A 20,894-nucleotide genomic window follows, 5' to 3' on the forward strand; every position below is an offset into this window, starting at 1 on the left:
GTGCATCAGTGTTTTGCCATGGGTGTTGGGTCCCCTGGAACTGGAGTTACAGAAAGTTGTGAGCTGCCATGTGGGTGCTGGGAATTGAACCTGGGTCCTCTGAAAGAGCAGTCAGTGCTCTTAACCCCTGAGCCATCTCTCCAGTCCCTTACTTTTTATTCTTTAAACTGGCCTTTTGAATTGTGTGTTTTAACTAAATAATGGCTCCAGCTAAATTCTGTACTGTAGTCATTGTTTGTGTTTTTATATCTTTAATGCCATCCAGACTTAGAAAGCCTTGAGAAAGAACTCTTAGATGTAGCAGGTTTTTTTTGTTTTGGTTTTTTTTTTTTTTGTTGTTGTTGTTGTTTTTGTTTTTGGGTTTTTTTTTTTTTTGTTTTGTTTTTTTTGGTTTTTCGAGACAGGGTTTCTCTGTGTAGCTTGGCGCCTTTCCTGGGACTCACTTGGTAGCCCAGGCTGGCCTCGAACTCACAGAGATCCACCTGGCTCTGCCTCCCCCGAGTGCTGGGATTAAAGGCGTGTGCCACCACCGCCCGGCAGATGTAGCAGTTTTTAGGTTAATGAATATGGAATTCTATTTTTAAATTATTATTATTATTGAGAAAGTCACAAAGGTACATACAGTGGGATCTATTAACGTAAGAATGGAGCACAACATCTTTTTAAACATCTGTTGGTTTTCATGGGGTTGTCTTAAGCACTGGATTCTGTCAGGCAGAGGAAGGTCTGAGATTCCTTGTTCACGTGTTAACTTTCCGAGTGGGAGCCCTGGGGCTTGCGGTAAGCTGTGGCTCATGTGGATGGAATGTTGTGGCTACTGTAGGTTCTGTTCTCTGCCTCTACTGGACTGCCTGTCCTTTCCTGTCTCCATCTTCACTGTGAGGCCTTGTTAGCAGGACAGGACACAGGGCTTCCCTTTCCACGGTGTTCCTCCTTAGCCAGCAGGGTCTGAGCCTCAGGGAGGCCCGAAGATCAAAAAGTCCCTGCCTAGGAGGCTGCGTGGCTTTACAGCCAGTGTCTCCCGCTTTCTAGCCGGGATTCTGCGTAGATTCCCTCCCAGAGCTGTCTGTGTTGAGGCCTCCTTACCCATAAAAGCAATGGCTGTTCAGAGGGGTGTCGAAAGGACTAAATGGCTGAATAGACAGAACTGAAACGTAGTGTGGATGGTGACTATTTTATGGTGATAATTAAATTTGTAATTATATCTTTAGAATCGTTACCAGAATCAGTTTGTTTTCCCGGAGAGGTATGCTAGCTATGATTTTGAGTGCCCTCAGATTGAATGGCGACCTAAACCACAGATGTTTCCTAATGATGTTGGGCCGGGGCCTTGCACACGGTGGGCAAGTGCTCTACCACTGAGCTGCATTGCCAGCCCTTCCGTCAGAAGCTCTAAAGTTAATTACTAGAGAAGCTATATTACCTTTTATGTTTTCTTTGTAACACCACTGGGCATATCATAGATACCCGGTAAAGATAACTTTCCCTTCTTGCCTGCCTTCCTTCCTTCCTTCCTTCCTTCCTTCCTTCCTTCCTTCCTTCCTTCCTTCCTTCCTTCCTTCCTTCCTTCCTTCCTTCGTCCCTGCCTGCCTGCCTTCCTTCCTTCCTTCCTTCCTTCCTTCGTCCCTGCCTGCCTTCCTTCCCTCCCTCCCTCCCTCCCTCCTTACTCCCCTCCCTCCCTCACTCCTCCCTCCCTTCCTGTTCTTTTTTTTTAATGCTCTAAAAATTAGTTCTTTAGGCTTTTTCTGGCCTTTCCTGACAGTAGACACCTAAATACTGCATACCTGAAAGCGCTTTCTTCGATGCATGCCACAGCCTTCCGTGCGGCGGGCCTCCCATGCGGTGGTCCTCCCGTGCGGCAGCTGTGGATCTTAAACCTCTGCTCTTGTCAGAACTGTTTTCATTAGGGTCAAACTCCGTACAAACCTTCCAGAAGGTACGGATATGAATACAACTTCTTAATATGTTTTTCTTGACTCTCACAAGTCTTGGAAATTTAAGGTACAGACTGTGTTACATTGCCTAGAACACTGACAGCTTATCTATGTAGTTACCATGACAACATTTTTAAAGCATTGTTCACGTGGAATCTCATTAATGTGAAAATGAGAAATGATTCTTGCCAAGCTTGGTGGGGCACACCTTTAATCCCAGAACTCAAGGGGCAGGGGCAGGTGGATCTCTGAGGTCAAAACAGTCCACATAGTGAGCTCTAGGCCAGCCAGGGCTACATAGTGAGGGGCGGGTGGGTGGGGGGGGGGTGGGGAGATATCTGTGTTGTGGGGAAACGGCTGAAGCTTAGTGATTCCTTAAGTATTGAGTCATCATGCTGAGTCTAGCAGAGTTTTAAATAGGTCACCATCCTCTCCCTTTTTAATCAAACCTGGATTTCTTTACATAACTCATATACCTCCTCCCTTTATGGGAAGCATGGCGTTGAGGAAACTGAGTGCCGATGGGATGGTTGCTCAGCTGAGTTTTGCTGAAAAGGAACAAGATTGTATCAGTGACATGAAAGGAGCAGACATAAACACAATCTTCTTGAAAATAGGGCCAAAGTAGCTTAGGTCATTGGGTCCTAATTAACCTCTGCAGAAGATGACCGGAAAGCTAGATTTTGGTTGCCTTTGTCTGCATCTTGCATATTGTGCTCAGAAAAACTCCAGTCTTAGGTTAGATCATTTTCTCATGTAAGCATGATCCACAGTTTGTTACTGCTCATCCGGTGAGACTCGGGGTGAGTCTGTGTGAACAGAAAGGCAGAAAGTAAACCTTGAATGTCATAAATTGAGAGCAAGAACCAAATCTAAAGTCTTAGCCCTGACCCTGGAGGCGAGGGCGCAGTCTGTGGTATCAGGTGTGCTAGGCCATCTGGTCCAAATCTCAACCTGAGATGGCTGTGGCCGTGCATGCCTGTATGTGGTGGGAAGTTGGAGGTCAACCTGGGCTACATAGTGCCAGACAAACCATGGCTACACTGTGAGACCCTGTCTCAAAAAACAAACAAAGCAGACAATCAAACCTTGAGCCTGACCCTAGCTTTGTGACCCTTGCTGGAAAACTTAAATTGTTGACCTATTTTCTTCATTTATAAAGGTGAGGGGCTATGTCTCCCCTCAGGATCTATTCTGAGGGTTAAATGAGAAACGTGTATATTGGTCCAGGGTCCAAACACACTAGGAACTTGGCTCTCTTCTCTCTGTTTTCCCTTGAAAGGGTATTGAGCACTGTAGCAGGGTTTGGTATGTCAGATGCAGGGCCTCACTGTATCTCCTCACAACTGAAGTTATCACAGTGAAAGCAGACAGCCGAGCAGCCAAGTGAAATGGAAGATGGAGGGGTTCCTCAGAGGAAGTCAGATTCCAGCTTCAAGAGTCCGTCCCTGCACGTCCCTGCGCCCTCAGGCTAAACACATCGCAGTTTCCCAGCAGGGGGCTGTGACGTGTGTGAAGTTTCCTGGAACTCAACAGGGACTCATTGCCCAGTTGTAGCTAGGGGCTGGCCAGTAAGCACCCTTTGCCCAGGATGTCCCAAGCATGCAGACTCCCCAGAGGAAAGCACGTGTTCACATGAGCCCTGCGCTGGTGCAGCTGCTCCTGTCAGGTTTGGGCAGAGTGGAAGGAAGCTCTCCCCAAACCTGAGCTTCTAAATGCCGGCTTCACCAGCAGACCCATCCAGCAACCTCAGTGTTAAGTGCTGGTACAGGTGGAGAATCCAGAAACCTGCCTTCTTCAAGCAGTATTCTGTGTGCACATATAAACTGTGTCAGAAAGAAATCTTTATGGTAGTGGATCACTACCAGGTGGCTTTTAAATTTCTTTCTTAATTTTAAAAAACATCTCAAGGGCTCCTGGGGGGGGGGTGCTGATATCCATTAAATTGCCAGTGAAGGAGGCTGAGGCTGGAAGATTTTGAGTCCACTATCTCAAACAAATAAACAAAATTGCTAATAATGCCCCACCCCATCAAGCATGCCGGCCAGTTTGCACAGGTGCCCCAAACTGTGTAGAAACTTCTGTTCTTTGAGCAACATTTCAGACTTACTGATGTTAGCGCCCTGTTGACCCAGCCTCCTAGCAGCAACCCTCTCCTCCCCCGCCAGTGATAGCCTTCATGTGGGCGGTTGGATCATGGGTTGGATCATGAGCCTGAGTTTTCTCTTTGGAAAGTGTATGCCGGTACCCAGAGTTCCACTAATGTCAGGAAGGGAGGTAACTGTCCAGTAAGGATGCTTAATGATGGTACTGTTTGCTTTACAAAGCTGAAGGCAGATGTTAAACGCATTTGTTATCATTTGTACCAGTGAGCTTGCAGAAGCAGGACACTCGTTTCTGATGAACATTGGTCACACAGACCTCTGTGTAAGTAGAGGCCTCTGACCAGGAGTTCCAGGATGATCCTTGAGTCATCGAGCATGTACAAAGAACAATTCAAATGGGCTTGTGTGGGTTGTGTGCTGTGGCCCTACAGATTCTGTCACCTCAAAGGGATATTGGCTCTAAGAAAAAAACCAGTGCCACAAAGAAGGGCAGGGCAGGGCAAGCGTGTGTATTCTGGGATTTACAGGATTTTTCAAGGGAATTCTCTAATACATCTTCTTTTTAGGTACTGTACTGATGATATGCTGCAGAGAGAAATGATGTCCAATCCTTTCCTGGGTAGCTATGGGGTCATCATTTTGGACGACGTCCAGGAGAGAAGCATGGCGACCGACGTGCTGCTTGGACTCCTTAAGGATGTGTTACTAGCAAGACCCGAACTGAAGCTCATAATCAACTGCTCGCCGGTCCTCATCAGCAAACTCAGCTCCTACTACGGAAACGTGCCTCTCATAGAAGTGAAAAACAAGCACCCCGTGGAGGTTGTGTACCTCAGTGGGGCTCAGCAGGACTCCTTCGAGTCCATTTCACGCCTTATCTTCGAAATCCACCGCTCGGGCGAGAAGGGTGACGTGGTGGTCTTCCTGGCCTGTGAACAAGTAAGTTAAGCGGTGTTCCGACCTAACCGAGTGCTGTGGTACAGCATTTCCTTTGGAAGCTTTTAATCACCAGCTCCCGGCTCCCCTCACACAGCTGCCATGTAAATGCTCCCTCCACCACACCTCATTCTACACAAGAGCTGCAGCACAGGCGAGATAAGCAAAACCAGTGCTGGAAGCCTTGCCAGATCTCTCGGTTCTCAGAAGGAGTGGGGTGGCATGTCAGCCAGTCTTTCTCTGTCCTACCAGCCAGCTCCCAGATAACCGCAGAGACTTCTTATTAATTATAAAAGCTCGTCTGATAGCTTTCTAACTAGAGCTAACTAGCCCTGATAAATTAACCCATTTCTATTCATTTACGTGCTGCCACATGGCTCATGGCTTGTTACCTCATCTTCTTCATGGCATGCTTCCTCTGTGTCTGGCTGGAGACTGCGTCGTCTTCTTCCCAGCATTCTCTCTGCCCCGAAAATCCTGCCTAGCTGTTGGCTGTTCAGCGTCTTATTAAACCAGTCCGAGTGACACATCTCACAGTGTACAGAAAGATTATTCCACAACAGTGGCATCTTGAGTTCTGAGAAACCATCCTCCCCCCAGCTTCCTCCACCCGGGCCTGGCTTGATGGAAGCCTCTGGTACAGCTGCTCCACTCTGGACACAGGAGTGCCCCACCCTCTGCTGCGTCCTCATCATCGCCTGAAGTAGACCATTCTTACAGACTAGCAGCCTGCTCTACCCCAGCCTCTCTCAGTGTGAGGCAGGTGGGCAGTGTTTCTAGTGAGTAACAGGGACCACAAAGGGTTTGATGCAGGTTGAACTACCAAGGGCTGAGCCCCTGCCTCACTGTGGGTCTTCTGGGGGTAGCTCGGAGATGTGACCTCAACTCAGGCTCAGAACTAAAGTAGCCCAGGGCAGTTCTTGAGACTTAAACTTTATCTGTTTGCTTAGGGAGAGTAATTGGAGTCTCATCTGCATAAGGACATTTATCAGATGTTTGTGTAGATGATACACATTCTCCTGAATACTAATCTTCTATGATAGTGATTTATTCTATCCTCCTGCCCCAGTTGCATGATTTAGAATGTTTATGAAGGCCCTTGGGGAAAAGTAATAAAATGATTAAGAGGCAGAGAGAGCCTGAGGAAGGGAACAACAGTAAAAGTCAGGAATCTAAAACATTTGAGAGTTGAAACTGCCAGATGGAGTCAGAAAAAGGCATGGGGACCAACAGGATAAACAGTCATCTCTGAGGTTACAATCAGAAATTTCAAACCAGAGCCAAGTGCAGGCCTGTAGTCACAGTTCCCACCAGGCTGAAGTGTGAGATCAGAGAATCAGAAGGTGGAAGCTAGCCTTGGCAGGCATCTGTGTCTCAACAAAGAAAAAAAGAAAAAGAAAAAAAAAAAAAAGAAAAAAGAAAGAAAAAGCATCCTAAATGAATGCTTTGGAAACTAAAGGTCATAACAGATTTGGGGGATAGGTTATCTTAGAGTTACTTGATTCTTGTAAATGTAGTGGAACCTGTCTGTCAGTGACATGTGACCTTTAAACTGGTGAGCTGTAACAGGCCATGAGAGTGGCCTTCCTATTGAGAAACGCCATCCATGACGTCGTCTACCGTGGAAGGGATGGCCCTGAAAGCTGCAGGGAGCTTTCACCCTCCTGGGCCTGGAGAGTGGGAGGTGCTGCTGCAGTGGCCTGGCCGGGGCTGGACTCCTTGTCCATGGACACAACAGCTGCTCTGTCCTCACTGCCCTGCTCTTGTCTCCAGTTCCATCCTGAGCTCTCCAGGTCTGAGTCTCCTTCATGTCTCCCACCTTCCAAGCTGTACGCAGTTGTAGGTCTGCTGGACATTCCTCTTCAGTGCTCTTACTTTTAAATCCCTGCTCAGAGCTGCTGATTGTTACTCCCCCCCTTGCTAACTCAAAACCCTCTTGATTTCTACATGCAATTAAAACCTGCTGTGGTCCTTCAGTGCCATGTAAGACAAACGTAGGTGACCGGGAGCCATTTTTTAAGAAATTGAATTCAAATTGCAGACATTCCCACTAACAGTTTGGTTTTACGAGTCAGTTGCACACTCTTGTTAGGTGTGTTACATGTTCTGCTGACACAGCTCCACACCTGCTGTGAACTGATCCCCGTAATACTCAGGCCTCCCTGTGACTCAACCCTGACTGCTCCCAGCCACCTTTAATCTGAAAACAAAATGTGAAATAAATTAAGTACAAAATACAAGTTGAGTTCATATTATGTAGTCCAACCAGATCACTTAAAGACGAGCAGACAGGCTTCCTGGGAAACAGTCTCCATGGCTACAGGGCTTCTTTGGTCTCAGAGCCTAGGTAGATGTTTGATACTTCCTTTCAGTGGATGTTGTGGTCTCCATAGCTTTGCAAGTGGTCACAGCGAAGTCCTACAAACTATTAAGAACTGAGCGAATGAGCTGAACATGGTGGAACATGCCTTTAATCCCAGCACTTGAGAAGCAGGGACAGGATCTCCATGCCTGGTTCACATAGCAAGTTCTAGGGTAGCCAGGGCTAAAGAGAGAAACCCTGTCTAAAAAGAAAAAAGTATTCAAGGAAATGAAGGGACAGTAGACTTAAAGCACCAGATGCATATTTCAGGATTGCCTTTTGTAATTTTTGAAGATCATGGCCTCAAATCCATATGTCAGTTGTGCTTGAGGAGTGGGAACTATACATAACATCGCATCCATTTCTATTACCTCTGCCTTTTTCTTGCTGAACATTTCCTTTATTTCTTCTCCAGCAAAAAAAGTGTGTGTGCATATGTGTGTGTGTGCGCACACGCGTGTGCACACTCACACATATATGTCCAAAATTCAACAAAAAGAAATTAGCAACTAGAAACAGGCAGATTTCTATAAGTTCCAGGTCAGCCAGAGACCCTGTCTCAAAAAGCAAAACAAAACAAAAACCAGCTTAGTTACCAAAATTATTTTTTCAACAATATTCTAAGAGGGAATAATTATTCACTGCTGTTTGAAGGTATATATTGGTAAGAAATTGCTCTGAAGTGGGCTTCCAGAGCTGAATTTTCTTTTCTGTGTTCTCTGTTGAGAGCTAGTGACATCTGCCTGAAGCTGGGTGGAATGTGGGCGTTCTCACTGATGCTATCCTAAGAAAATGTGTGTGATCAATAAAGTGAGCGATCTCCCAAACATCACAAGAAATATTTTGCTCTTATTATTCTAGTTAACACATTTTTCATTATTTAGGATGTAAACATTTGTGCTGTTTGCTTAGTTTAAAAAGAAAAGATTTTGTCCTGGTAAGCCATATATGTGGTGGAGAGGGCAGTGTGAGAACAGGCCTCCTGGGAGAAGCTCACCCCAGCTCCCAGAGCCCCTGATGCCTGACCCCTCTTTAAGGCAGATCTATCCTCCAGACCCCTCCCTCCCCCAAGGTGACTGGAGCCACTCTACAAATGGTGTAGAAAGGAAGGCACCTTGAGTCTAGAGAGAGGGAGAAGGGACTGGAGCCTGAAAAACTGCAGAGGTCACAGGAAACTTTGAGCTCTGATGACTCTGATTAGCTAGGTGAGCTTCCCGTTTGCTGTCTTCCTTTACACTTTAAAAGACAAATTTGGCCAGCATGGGCATGAAACCTCTAATCTCAGCACATAGGAGGCAGACAGGAGGATCTCTCCAAGTTCTAGGCCAGCCTGGTCTACAGAGTGCATTCCAGGATAGCAGAGGCTACATAAAGGAACCCTGTATTGAAAAAAGCAAACAAAACACACACACAAAGAAGATGGAAATTCCAAAACTATAAAAGGATTCAGAGTAAGTAACATCTATTCTCAAAAACTAGCTGGGAGTTGAGAAATGTGCAAACTAAAACACTTGACCTTCAGGCACTCCCATTTGCTTGTAAGTAATTTCACGGCAGGTGGTTTATATTCTTTCCCAACATGTTCGATGTGTATTTGAACAGACCGTTCTAAATGCCTGCAAATGCAAGGTGTCGGTGACTGCTTCCTGCCCATCTTACGGCTTTTCTGCCACCACTTTGAACCACATATGGGTCAGATGATTTCTAAGGTGACCTAGGTGAGGATCCCAATAGTGCTTCTGTATGTCCCTTTATGTTTTATTTTAGTTTTTTGAGATGAAGTTTCACACTGTAGTCCACTCTGGACTTGACCTCACAGCAATCCTCCTGCATCAGCCTACTGAGCCGTGGGAATACAAGCATGAGCCTGCACACCTGGCTGGTACACTTTCCTTTATAGAAAATCTAGATGATGTTGAGTAATGTTTAGTTCTGCTGGCTCGAAGAACAGTGATCCCTCACCACTGATGTGAGGATGAATTTGATTTTTCTACTCATGTTAATGTGTCTGAGAAATGGCATCAAGCTGGGAAAATAGTAGAATGAAGGCATAGAGGCAGGTAGGACATTTCCTGAGAGGAAAACCATTCTGAACTACAAGCAATGAAACTGTGTAGAAATCACATTTAACTTGCCCAAAGAAAGATTATGTCCCCTTTCTTCATTTAAGGCAACAGCATAAATGTTTCTTTCCCTATTTGCATTATTACCTAAAACATTACTGAATTCTGGGATATTTCTGTACTGAAATATTATTCTTTGTTCTCATGGATGTTTATTTTTTCACTGTAGGATATTGAAAAAACCTATGAAATTGTGTGTCAGGAAGGTTCCAACTTAAACCCAGACCTGGGTGAGCTGGTGGTCATTCCTTTGTATCCCAAAGAGAAATGCAACCTGTTCAGGCCAATGGATGAATCTGAGAAAAGATGCCAAGTATATCAGAGAAGGGTGGTGCTGACCACCAGCTGCGGGGAATCTCTGATCTGGAGCCACACGGTCAGATTTGTTATCGACGTTGGTGTGGAAAGAAGACAGGTAATTTCTGTCCTAGGGTCTAGAGGTGGCCAGCCATCACCGGCACCCACTTGCTGGGTCCCTGCCACACCAGTGGCCAGAGAATGAGGGTGCCCGGTGACCCAGGGCTTTCTTTATCTGGTCAGATGTGCACAGAGTGATTGCAGCCAGCAGTTAAAGCCTTGGCTGTATCTCATTAGCATATTGGTAGTCTGGAAGCAAATTAATTGAGATACAGAGCTTTGAGGAAAGACCTAACGTTAGCATAAAGGTGTTGGTTCCTGCCTACCTGACTGCCCATCACTTTCCTCCCATCCTTCCTTCCCTTCTTCCCTTTAACTGGGGATTCAACCCGGGCCTCCCAGTACCCCAACCTTGTGTTTTAGGTAAACTACTAGCACAGTATGTTATTCTGGCTTCTGAAGCTTCTCTGGTACATCATGTCTGGTTATCTGTTTATTAGCATAATTAGCATATTACTTCAGGGAAATTAGTTTCAAGTGATTGACTAACTTTTGCAAATACTGGATAATTGAACAAAATTTTTTAAATCTAAATTCTCTAGAAAATAAATTATTGCCAGGCATGGTGGTGGTGGCACACACCTTTAGTCCCAGCACTTGGGAGGCAGAGGCGGTCAGTTCTCTGTGAGTTCCAGGACAGCCAGGGCTGTTACACAGAGAAACCTTGCCTAAAAAAAAAGCAAAAACAAACGAAAAAAGGAAAATAAATTATTAAAGCCAGGTGGTGGTGCATGCTTTTATTCCCAGCACTCAGGAGGCCGAGGCAGACAGATCTCTTTGAGTTCAAGAGTGAGTTCCAGAACAGTCAGGGCTATACAGAGAAACCCTGTTTCAAAAAAAATGAAATAAATAAATAAAATAATTTAAAGATAAATAAATTATAAATGAAATAACCTCATACAAAATATTTTTTGTCATTCCCTTTAAATAAAAAAAATGAAGATATAGTTTCTTAAACTCTAAAACTACTGGAACTAAAAAAAAAAAAAAAAAAAAAAAAAAGCTTTTGAGACTGAGAGAAAACTACCAGACTTTATCCCTTGAGGAAACGCTGCACTTCCTGAATGTCCTTGTTTCACTGTGACACCATGGTGTCCAGTGGTTATGAAGGTTCCCTTGAAACAAGTTGGAGGTAGTCTCTTTTGAGCCAGGGTCTTGCCATGTAGCCTGGCTGACCTTGAACTTCAGATTCTCTGTCTCAGCCTCCGAGTGCTAGGGTCTTAGTTGCACACGGCCACAGCTGGCTTATTAGAGTCGGTCTTCGGTTACTTCATCATTCCTAGTGAACAGGCTGTCACTTGCCCTTCTAAGCCACACGCCAGAGTAAGCCATTAGTTCTGTATGGCATTTGCAGTAGGTACACGACCCAGAAAATCCCAGCATGTGCCATACACGTGGGCCCACTGAGGTAAAAGTATGGCAGGCCGGTTGAGTGGAAACCCTTTCTTTCATGTGGCATTTGGGGGAAGGATGTCCCCACACACTAGCCTGAGGCCCTGGAACTGGCAGTTCAGTACTGGGGCAGGGGATACTGAGGTCCCATAGTTCCAGAGGTACCGTGGAAGCTGGCAGCTTTAGATCCCTTTGCCAAGGCCCTTGCAGTTTCCATCTCATGGTGTGTGTAGCCACCAAACAAAGGAAGAGAGCCTGACAGCTTCTCTGTGGTGGCATGCTGCAGGGCTGTCACCTTGGAGAGAGGCGGGTGACCGCGCCTGAGTGTCCAGGAGCTAACGTGCCGTGTTTCTTTCTGTTAAAGGTATACAACCCCCGAATCAGAGCCAACTCCCTTGTCCTGCAGCCCATCAGCCAAAGCCAAGCAGAGACCCGCAAGCAGCTTCTCGGGTCTTCTCCCTCAGGTAGTGTGGTAGGCACAGTAGCCAGCAGTGGGAAGTTCTTCACGGATGGATGCCACAGCAGTACTGAAGCCATTTCCCTTGTCTTCTTCCAGGAAAACTTTTCTGTCTGTACACTGAAGAATTTGCCTCCAAAGACATGAGGCCGCTGAAGCCCGCAGAAATGCAGGAAGCCAACCTGACCAGCATGGTGCTCTTCATGAAGAGGGTGGACATCGCTGGCTTGGGCCGCTGCGACTTCATGAACAGGCCAGGTAGCTTCACCCTCAGGTTTTCTTCTTATTTCTGCCACTTCTTCCTTTCGTGGCACCCAGGGGCACGTGGCACCTGTCAGTGTAAGCCAGTGTCAGTCAGCATGGGGTTTGGTCAGTGCTGACACCTCACCATCACAGGTAGAAATTCTCTGAAGAAAACCTAAAGGCACAAAAACCGTGTGTGTGGGTGCATGTGGTATGCGGTGAGGGCTGTCCCGGCTAAGGTTACTTTTGTTGTGCTGAAACACCATGATCAAAAGCAAGATGGGGGAGGAAAGGGTTTATCTGGCTTACACTTCCAGATTGCTGTTCATCACTGAAGGAAGTCAGGACAGGAACTCAAACAGGGCAGGGACCTGGAGGCAGGAGCTGATGCAGAGGCCATAAGGGGTGCCGCTTACTGGCTTGCTCAGCCTGCTTTCTTATAGAACCCAGGACCACCAGCCCAGGGAAGGTACCCCAATGGGCTGGACCTTCCCCCATCAATCGCTAATGAAGAAAATGCCTTACTGGCCAGGCTAAAATCCGATCTTGTGGAGGCATTTTCTTAATTCAGGTTGCCTCCTCTCAGATAACTCTAGCTTGTGTCAAGTTGACATAAAGACTCGCCAGCACAAGGGCCAACGCTCAGCATCTGGTATTTTCCTGTATCACTCTTTGCCTTCATTTTTGAGACAGGGTCTGTCATTGAACCTGAGGCTCACTGAGTGGCTAAACTAGCTGGCCAGTGAGCAAGTCCCTGGGATTCTCCTAGCTCTGCCTCTTCCACCAGGTCCTGAGACTGTAGATGTGCCCCACGAGCCTGGCTGTTTATGTGGGTGCTGGGGATCCGAATTCAGGTCCTCATTCTTGTGCAGCAAACATTTTACCCACTGAGCCTTTTCCCAGCCCAGAGACTATCTTATCTTTTGCACAGTGGAGTCAGAAGGACTAATAAGAGCAGCAGATATAGGGAGTTATAACGAGAAATCCACAGAGTCTGTTTAAGGGGCAAAGGACTTATTAAAGGGAAAAACTCACTGTACAGAACAGAATTGATATAGATTCTGGAACGTGGTTCCCCCTCAGCGCTGGTTTGGTTGGCATTGGATGCTGCGGCAGTGCTGGTCAGCAGCGGAAGAGTCACGAGCCATGGTTACCAGAGTTAGAATGTGCTTTATTAGAGAGAAGAGGAGATAGGACAGAGAGAGAGGCGCAGAGAGAGACTGAGAGCAGAGAGAGACGCAGAGAGAGAGAGAGCGTGGAGAGAGACAGATAGACAGAGACCGAGAGAATGAGAGAACGCGTGGGGGTGGCTTTTAGACTGGGGTACAGTCGCCCGCTGATGACATAATAAGGCGCCAGGAAAGACCACTGAGCTGCACATATACAGAATCCTTACATTCCAGACTTTTGCTTATTATAAAAAAGCAAGTAGATAGGAATAGGGGCGTCGTTTCTCGCAGGAAAAACTACTTCCAGCTGACTTGGAGGGCGTCAGTTGGCTCTTGGGGGAATAGGGAAGGGGGGATCTTCCGAGGTAGGCAGGTGTTGTTGGATGATGGGCTGTCTGCTGTCCGTTGCCCTGGAGACGTGCATCCCTCTTGGCTTGGCACTCTGGCTGCTTTTGTGTCTGACAGGATGCTGGTGAGACAGAAAAGGCCTGAAGTAGATCTGACCTGTCCAGATGGATTTAAGCTGCTTTCTGGAGCTTGGGAAAAGTTTTGAAACATGTTAAGCAGCAGCCATGAGAAGATTGGTGACCATTGTAGTGTTTAGTACTCTGCTTGTATTGGTTAGTGTTAATGGGAGAGACAGAGAGATTGGAACATGTTAAGCTTTATCAGAGACAGATTATTTAAGGCACCTGTTTCCTTTACTAGTTTGGCATCCAGGAGACAGGTGATCAATTGTTAAAAGCATTTCACAGCAATAGATGTTTATATTAAAGTCTGTTTTTGTAGAGCCTAGACGCTTTTGAATCTGGGGGTGTAAATACCTTTTAGCTGTTACAGTTTCTTACTTGATGATCTCTGGACTCTGGTTCTGTTGTCCAATGTCTCTCTGCAGCTCTTGTTCTTTTCTCATCAGCATTGAGCAAATTCAAAGTTAATAGAGCGTTATGTAATCTATTTCTAGGGGTCATTGTTACCTCTTTCTGTTTATTTAGCATATCCTTTAAAGTTCAATTAGATCTTTCTATGACTGCTTGGCCTGTGGGATTGTGTGGTATACCTATAATATGCTTTATATTATAATAAGCAAAAAACTGTCTCATTTTATTTGAGACATATGCTGGGGCATTGTCAGTCTTAATTTGTATATGATGGGCATAACTTCTAATAGGTACAATTTTCTTGGCTTATTGCCAAGTGATGGAAAAGTCCTTCTTCAAACCTTTGCTATTTATATGGTGTTTCTTAGGAAATTCTGAGCCTTCTAGAACATTACCGATTAATAACTGATCAATCTCATCATCACCTTGCCGTAGAAGACCTGGCAGACTCGTATGGGATCTGATGTGTGTTATATATATAAGATTTTTCCTATTTCTGATGATTTCCTGTAATTGTATAAATAGTGAAGTTAATTCTGTATTATCAGGAATAAATTCAGGGAGGGACAGTAGAGCACTGGTATGTAAGGACAAGATGAACAGAAGGTAGAAGATACATTCCTAAAGTGGCTTGGTGGCCTCCTCATTAATTATATCAGCACCTGGGGAAAGTCCACTCAGATTCTACTTCTTTGCAATTAGGGCAAACATACAAGAGAGGTAAGTTTCCTGAGCAAGACTGATCCTAACCTGATCAGTTTCCTCCAGGGGTCTACCCCGTCTACTGGCCTTGGATTTCTTCTTGTCCCCAGAGCTACTGAAACGCTGAGGGAAAGGCCAGTGAAACACAGGCCACGCAGCCGCTACCAGAGCGACAGCCACCATGCCCAAAGAAGATCGGTGTTACATGCTCAAAAGGAAACCAGCTTGTGGCTTTCTCTGTGCCCTCAGTTGACTTATATCCTCTGTGTGGCAGGCTGAGGTTAAATCCCTCTAGTGTTTGGGAGGTGGGAGCAGCTGTACATGTCTTAACCTTTTTTTCTTTCTTTTTGGTTTTTCAAGACACTGTTTCTCTGTATAACCCTGGCTGTCCTGGAACTTGCTTTGTAGACCAGGCTGACCTTGAACTCACTCTGTAGACCAGGTTGGCCTCAAGCTCAGAGAATAGCCTGCTTCTGCCTCCAGAGTGCTGGGGTTAAAGGCGAGCATCACCACCATTTGGCTAAGCCCAGCTAAGCTGTACATGTCCACAAGCAGCTGGTGAGGAAGGTCTGCCAGCAGCTACCGTCTGCATACCATATCTGTTTAAACCCCCACCCGTTCTCAGTCGTTTATATGTGTTTACTGGTGTGTTAAATCATTTGTGACAATAGCCCAGTGACTGGATGCTATTATTTGCTCCACTTTACAGATAAGAAACCAAGTCACTAGATAACAAGGCAACTTACAGAAATGGGGCAGGTGTCTGCCCTGACAGTGGCCGGGGTCTGACTGTCCTGCCTTGTCCTACTGAAAGTCCTACTGAAAGTTTTCCCTTTGTCCCTGGTGCTCTTTGCCCAGTGCTCCTTGCCAAGCATGGGCAGCAGGTGCCTATAAATAATAATGAGTCGAGGAGCACAGCCAGGGGCCTTCCCCATTTCCTCACCCATCATGCTCCTGAAGCCGATGGGGACCCAGCCCCATGGCCAGGGAGACACTAGACTGTCAGAGCAGGGTCCTGCTTCTCCAACCTGCTTTGTTCTGTGACTTGAAGCTTAGCTTCCACAAAGCAGGCAAATGCCCGGATCATCGTATAAAGGTCTCCAACTTAAAAAGTATTGGTCGCTCTTAGTTTTTGCTTATATCTTTGTGAAAACAGCATTTCTTCTACTCTTTTGGCCAGTGGTTAAAATTTCCCATCATGCTTACCCTAGAAGTAAGTGGCAATCTGCCTGTGATGTCCGTGACCTTTGTCACATTTTGTAAGCCAGGGAAGTCAGCACGAGGCCATCAAGGTAGAAGGAGTGTTTAAAGTGGGAGCTGTGTAACCCAGACTTGTCCGTGTGCTGTCCTTCACCTTGTCCTGGCCCTGAGGATGACATCTAGGGCTGAGAGTATCATCAGCCTTCCTTCTCTCTACCGGATGGCCTCTGAACTTGAGATAGGTTGGCTTTTGCCACAGATGGATCTGCTACAGGAATCCTCCCAGAAGTGCTCCTCCACAGTTTTTTTTTTCCACCCTTTTATTGTTTTTACATTTTGGTGTTGCTAGAGATTGAAGCAAGAGCCAGCCAGCGCATGCTCCGAGAGTGTCGTACCACTGAGCCACATCCGAGACCTGACTTTCTTTTTTCATGATGGGAGGGATGGACCTAGAGACTGCATGATGGGCAACTAGCCTACCACTAACAACAGCACCAACCCCACGTGCATTTCACCCGTAAACATTGCCCATCCAGCTCTACTGTTCATGTGTTGGCACCCTCACCATCTTCCTGCTCAGGAGAGGGGGTGGTTGGTGAACTAGATGTGAGGGGAGAAGAAAAAGCAGGCTTGCTAGAGGGTTCTGAAGAAATCAGATGTCAGAGATACCTGAAAGGAAACAGGAGGCTGGACTGTAGACTGCTCTCTCTGTGTGCCGGGACCCCTGTCTCTCTGTGTGCCGGGACCCCCGCTCTCTGTGTGCCGGGACCCCCCTCTCTCTGTGTGCCAGGACCCCCGTCTCTCTGTGTGCCGGGACCCCCACTCTCTCTGTGTGCTGGGACCCCGGCTCCCGGTTGCTACTTACTTTATGAGGCTTCAAGCTGATAACTGGGAACAAAGGAGTCAAACTCATTTATTTTTGGCTTCTGACAATACACACACAACTGTTTTCTGCTGTGCTTGAGGAAATGTAGTTGTGGTTAAACTCTGGCTCATCATTGGGGGGGGGGAGAAGAAGAAGAAAAAGAACTTATAATTGAAATGTATGAGCGCAGCACACTCTCTGCCCTTTTCAGGATCTGTGAACCGTGTAGAAATGGACTTGGCATGACTAGGTTACCGGCAGTTAAGTGAGTTCCCTCGGCATGGACCTCTCTTTTGAAAAACTAAATCAAGGCTTTTTTTCCCCCTTCCTTGGCTGCCTGGGGATAGACCTCCATGAAAGTGTCACAGCCACTGTTGATCTGGGTCAGGAAGCTGAGGACCAGCTGAGTGCCTCAGCAGAAACAGATGGCTGAGACTGTTATTGTCCTTGGAAGGCAAAGGTACTTAGGGATTTGGAGAGAAACCAGGCAAAATGTCTCAGACTATGCCAAATGTCTTCTCTATGCTCGTATCCAAAACTTGTTTTACTGGTAGCAGATAAAACTGGTGTGGATATGGCCAGAATTTCTGGGATTACGAAAAGAAAAATGAGAGCCACACTTGATGGTCCGTGTCTATAATCACAGCATTCATGAAGTAGAAGTGGAGGTAGGAGAATTGTATGTTCAAGGTCGTCCTGTGTGTGGATTTCCAGGCCAGCCTGGGCTACATGAAACCCTGTCTCAAAATAAAAAAGAAAAGAAAAGAAAAATGAACCCTATTCAACCTGAACTTCCAGCTTGGCATAAAGGACATGAGAAGGGCCTGAAGGAAACACCAAGTACAGACAAGGGCTGGACTCCTGGCTGCAGAGGCCACTTGGAAAGGGGGATCCGGCTCTGCAGTGGCCCCCTCAGGGCTGGGGTACACATTTTTTGCTAGACGATTCCTGAGTCAGTGAACCTGGATCTTCTGACATCAAAGTCACACACCCAGAGATGTTTGTAAGGATGCCTGCAAGTCTGTAAAGCGCTGTAAACTAGAGATTCTCCTTTGAAACAGATTGGTCTTAAAGTGCCACAGTCTGTTCTCAGGAGAGTGAGAGAAAGCCAGCTGCTCGCTTGGCTGGGTGATCCCCGGCTGCACCTGGAGCTCTGGACAGGGAGGGGCTCCTTTTCGCAGGCAGGATGCATGCTGCACATTGCCTCCAGAACAACCCAGAGCTAAGAAATTGTTCAACCACTGTACCTGTAAAGGCCACAGCCAGGACATTGTTGTTATTCATTTTTATTACATTTAGTTGTAGAGGTCAGAGGACAACTTGCAGGCATCAATTCTCTCCACCATGTGGGTTCCTGGGGTGGAGTTCAGACCCTCAGACTTGTGCTGCAAGCATTTTCCCCATTGGCCATCCTCCGGCCTCACTGCTAGGTGCTGCACAGACACTACTGAATGTGCAAAGGACACACAGAATTTATCACCATATTCAGAAAGGGGGGTGTGTCTGTGTGTCTGTGTGTCTGTGTGTATACACAGAGAGGAATATGCCAAAAACAGTTCTCAAGACGAAATCCATTGGGACACCTTGGAAACATTGTGAAAGTCATTTTACAGATAGTGAAAATGTAACGGGGAGAGACATTAAAGACACAGAATGGAAATAGCTTTAATATAACAGAAATCAAAGTAGCTGCTCCAGGGGTAAGTCAGAAAAGTGACTGGGCTTCAGTAAATGCTTAGTATTGCAGGTCTGAAGAACTAACTGAGCTCCAAAACCCAAGGCTACCTGCCCTGGACCGCAGAAGGCAATTTCCATGGGTGTGCAAGCAGATAACGAGTCACAGTGATTAGGAGATGTCACCACAGTGTCCCCGAGTTGGCCTTCTAGATAAGAGTAAGACCACTGGCCTTGGCCTTCTGGAGTCATGTCAGCTGTGCTGGCGGAGCATGATGACTCCATCAAGATGTTGCAGTTGGAGGCCCAGCACCACATCCTCATTATACACTTAAGGAACAAGCTGGCTGGCCACTCCGCTTTGGCAAGACATGAGAAATTCATATGGGAAAGTGCTGTGGATCTTGTAAAAAGGGTCCTGCAAACACCAGGTGCTAGGAATGTGGCCTATGATACTATCATAGATGCTGTTCCCTCCTGCCATCAGAGCCAAGCTCTTAATCCCATCCCCAAATCCCAAAGCTTCTAGAGTGCACATGATCAAAACCAGCACATCTCTTGATTCTTCAACTGCCCCTCGCCCCCCCCAACATATCAGGTGAGGCCCAGACCTGAAATAGGTAACAGACATTGACTTGCTCTTACCCCTCCCAAGCAGTGTATGTGATTGCTGTAGGTGCCTGGCACACAGACTGAGCTGTGCAAGAATCCATCTTTTTTTCCTCCTGGGCTGATTTTGTCCCCACCTTTTCTAAGCTCCAGTGGCATTTTAGATGACTCCTTGTTACAAAACACATGGTGTTGTAGTGTGTGGATTACAGTTCTGTGTGGAAGAGCCAGTGATCCAGCTCAAACTGGCAAAGCAGACCTGGATTCTGAATAAGGAAATGAGGTGTCTCTTGAAATCCAAGATGTGTCTTAGGAACACATGGGTGCTTGGTTCTCATCTCTGTGTCTCTTGGTTCTCCATGCACACACCTCCCCTCCTTGCCTCCTTTCTCCCATCTGCACGGCAGCGCTCTGCCTGAGCTCCATGATATGTGTGCTCAGCCCTGAAAGGCCCCCGTTGATCTCGGTGTGGAGTGTAAAACTCCCAAGGAAGGGAGTCTGGCTCAGTGTGAGGAGGAGCCCACCCTGAGCCATCGCTGTGCCTGGGTTAGTGGGGGCAAGTGGATGGTCAGTAATGCAAAGCCGTGTCTCTCATTGCTGGACTGTTAGAAACAGTGTGAGTCCAGGTTTACGTCTGTGCCTGCAATGAGCTCTCCCCCACCCCAGGGACCAGCACTGGGACTACCCCCAAGTGCGCACCTGCCTGAGGACCTTGCAAGTGCCAGCAGCACAAGACACTAAAGATGGACTAAGGGAATGGATGGTGAGCATCAGCATCATGAGAAGACAGGCGACAGCAAAGAGAGCCCTTGTGCACATGGGCTCCCTGGGCAGCCATTTTTAAATTCTTATTTTTATGTGTCTGGGGGTTTTGCCCGCATGGAGGTGTGTGCACCACATGGGCAGTGCCCTTGGAGACCAGAAGAGGATATCGGATCCCTTGGAATTAGTTACAGATGGTTGTGAGCTGCTTTGTGGGTGTTGGGAATCGAACCAGGGTCCTCTGGAAGAGCAGCCAGTGCTCTTAAGCTCTGAGCCATTTTCTCAGCTTTCATGCATTTTTTTTTTTGGCCTGTTTTTTTTCCCCCAGGTGTTTTTGGTATAGCCAATGCTTTGCCATCGTATTACAGTGATAAGCCTTATTTGTCTGAAGATCGGTCCCAGGTGCTGTAAGGTGGGGAAGACTTCTAGTTACAATGCGAAGAAACTGAAGTCCTCAGAACATCTGTCAGGGTTGTTGTCAGGGCTGTTGTTTGGTAAAAGCTAACACTCGCGGGGCGGTGGTGGCGCACGCCTTTAATCCCAGCACTCGGGAGGCAGAGCCAGGCAGATCTCTGTGAGTTCGAGGCCAGCCTGGGCTACCAAGTGAGCTCCAGGAAAGGCGCAAAGCTACACAGAGAAACCCTGTCTCGAAAAACAAAAAACAAAAAAAAACCAACAACAACAACAAAAAAAAGCTAACACTCACAATGCCTTATCCTGAGGAACAGACTGACAGATGTGTCTTGAGGAAGGCCAGCAGTCTTCCCTAGCATAGTGTGAGCAGGCACAGCCTTGTGTGGAGATGAACTCAGTTCTCTCTCATCTGCTTGGTCCTCTCTGAGACCTACCTGGGATGGGTGCTGATGTGGCTTGCTAGGAAAGAAGGCCTGAGGGGGCCCATGGCTGTCTGTGGCCCACCTACTCTTTCTTCTGTGTCCCAGGTGGGAGCTGAGCTGGTATGTGGGAGGTCTCCGGACCCAGCAAGAGCTCATTTGAGCTGTCACCCTTAGCTTTGAGCTTCTGAAAGTCTGGACACGGCCATCATCTGAAAGCCAGGCTCATA

The 20,894-nt window shown here is 46.9% G+C and overlaps 1 protein-coding gene across 5 annotated transcripts in view; it reads left to right on the plus strand.

Moving 5' to 3' along the window:
- The window catches only part of Dhx32 (DEAH-box helicase 32 (putative)), a 67,265-nt gene that overhangs the window by 37,941 nt on the left and 8,430 nt on the right, over positions 1-20,894 (plus strand). For all 5 annotated transcript variants that reach the window (XM_037209655.1, XM_028868773.2, XM_028868792.2 and 2 more), the window contains exons 4-7: positions 4,606-4,978; positions 9,630-9,875; positions 11,634-11,733; positions 11,826-11,984. In XM_037209655.1, coding sequence (XP_037065550.1) covers positions 4,606-4,978; positions 9,630-9,875; positions 11,634-11,733; positions 11,826-11,984 — 878 coding nt within the window. The remainder of the gene's footprint in view (positions 1-4,605; positions 4,979-9,629; positions 9,876-11,633; positions 11,734-11,825; positions 11,985-20,894) is intronic.

Source organism: Peromyscus leucopus, chromosome 1, assembly GCF_004664715.2.
Source record: "Peromyscus leucopus breed LL Stock chromosome 1, UCI_PerLeu_2.1, whole genome shotgun sequence".
NCBI classification, from domain to species: domain Eukaryota; kingdom Metazoa; phylum Chordata; class Mammalia; order Rodentia; family Cricetidae; genus Peromyscus; species Peromyscus leucopus.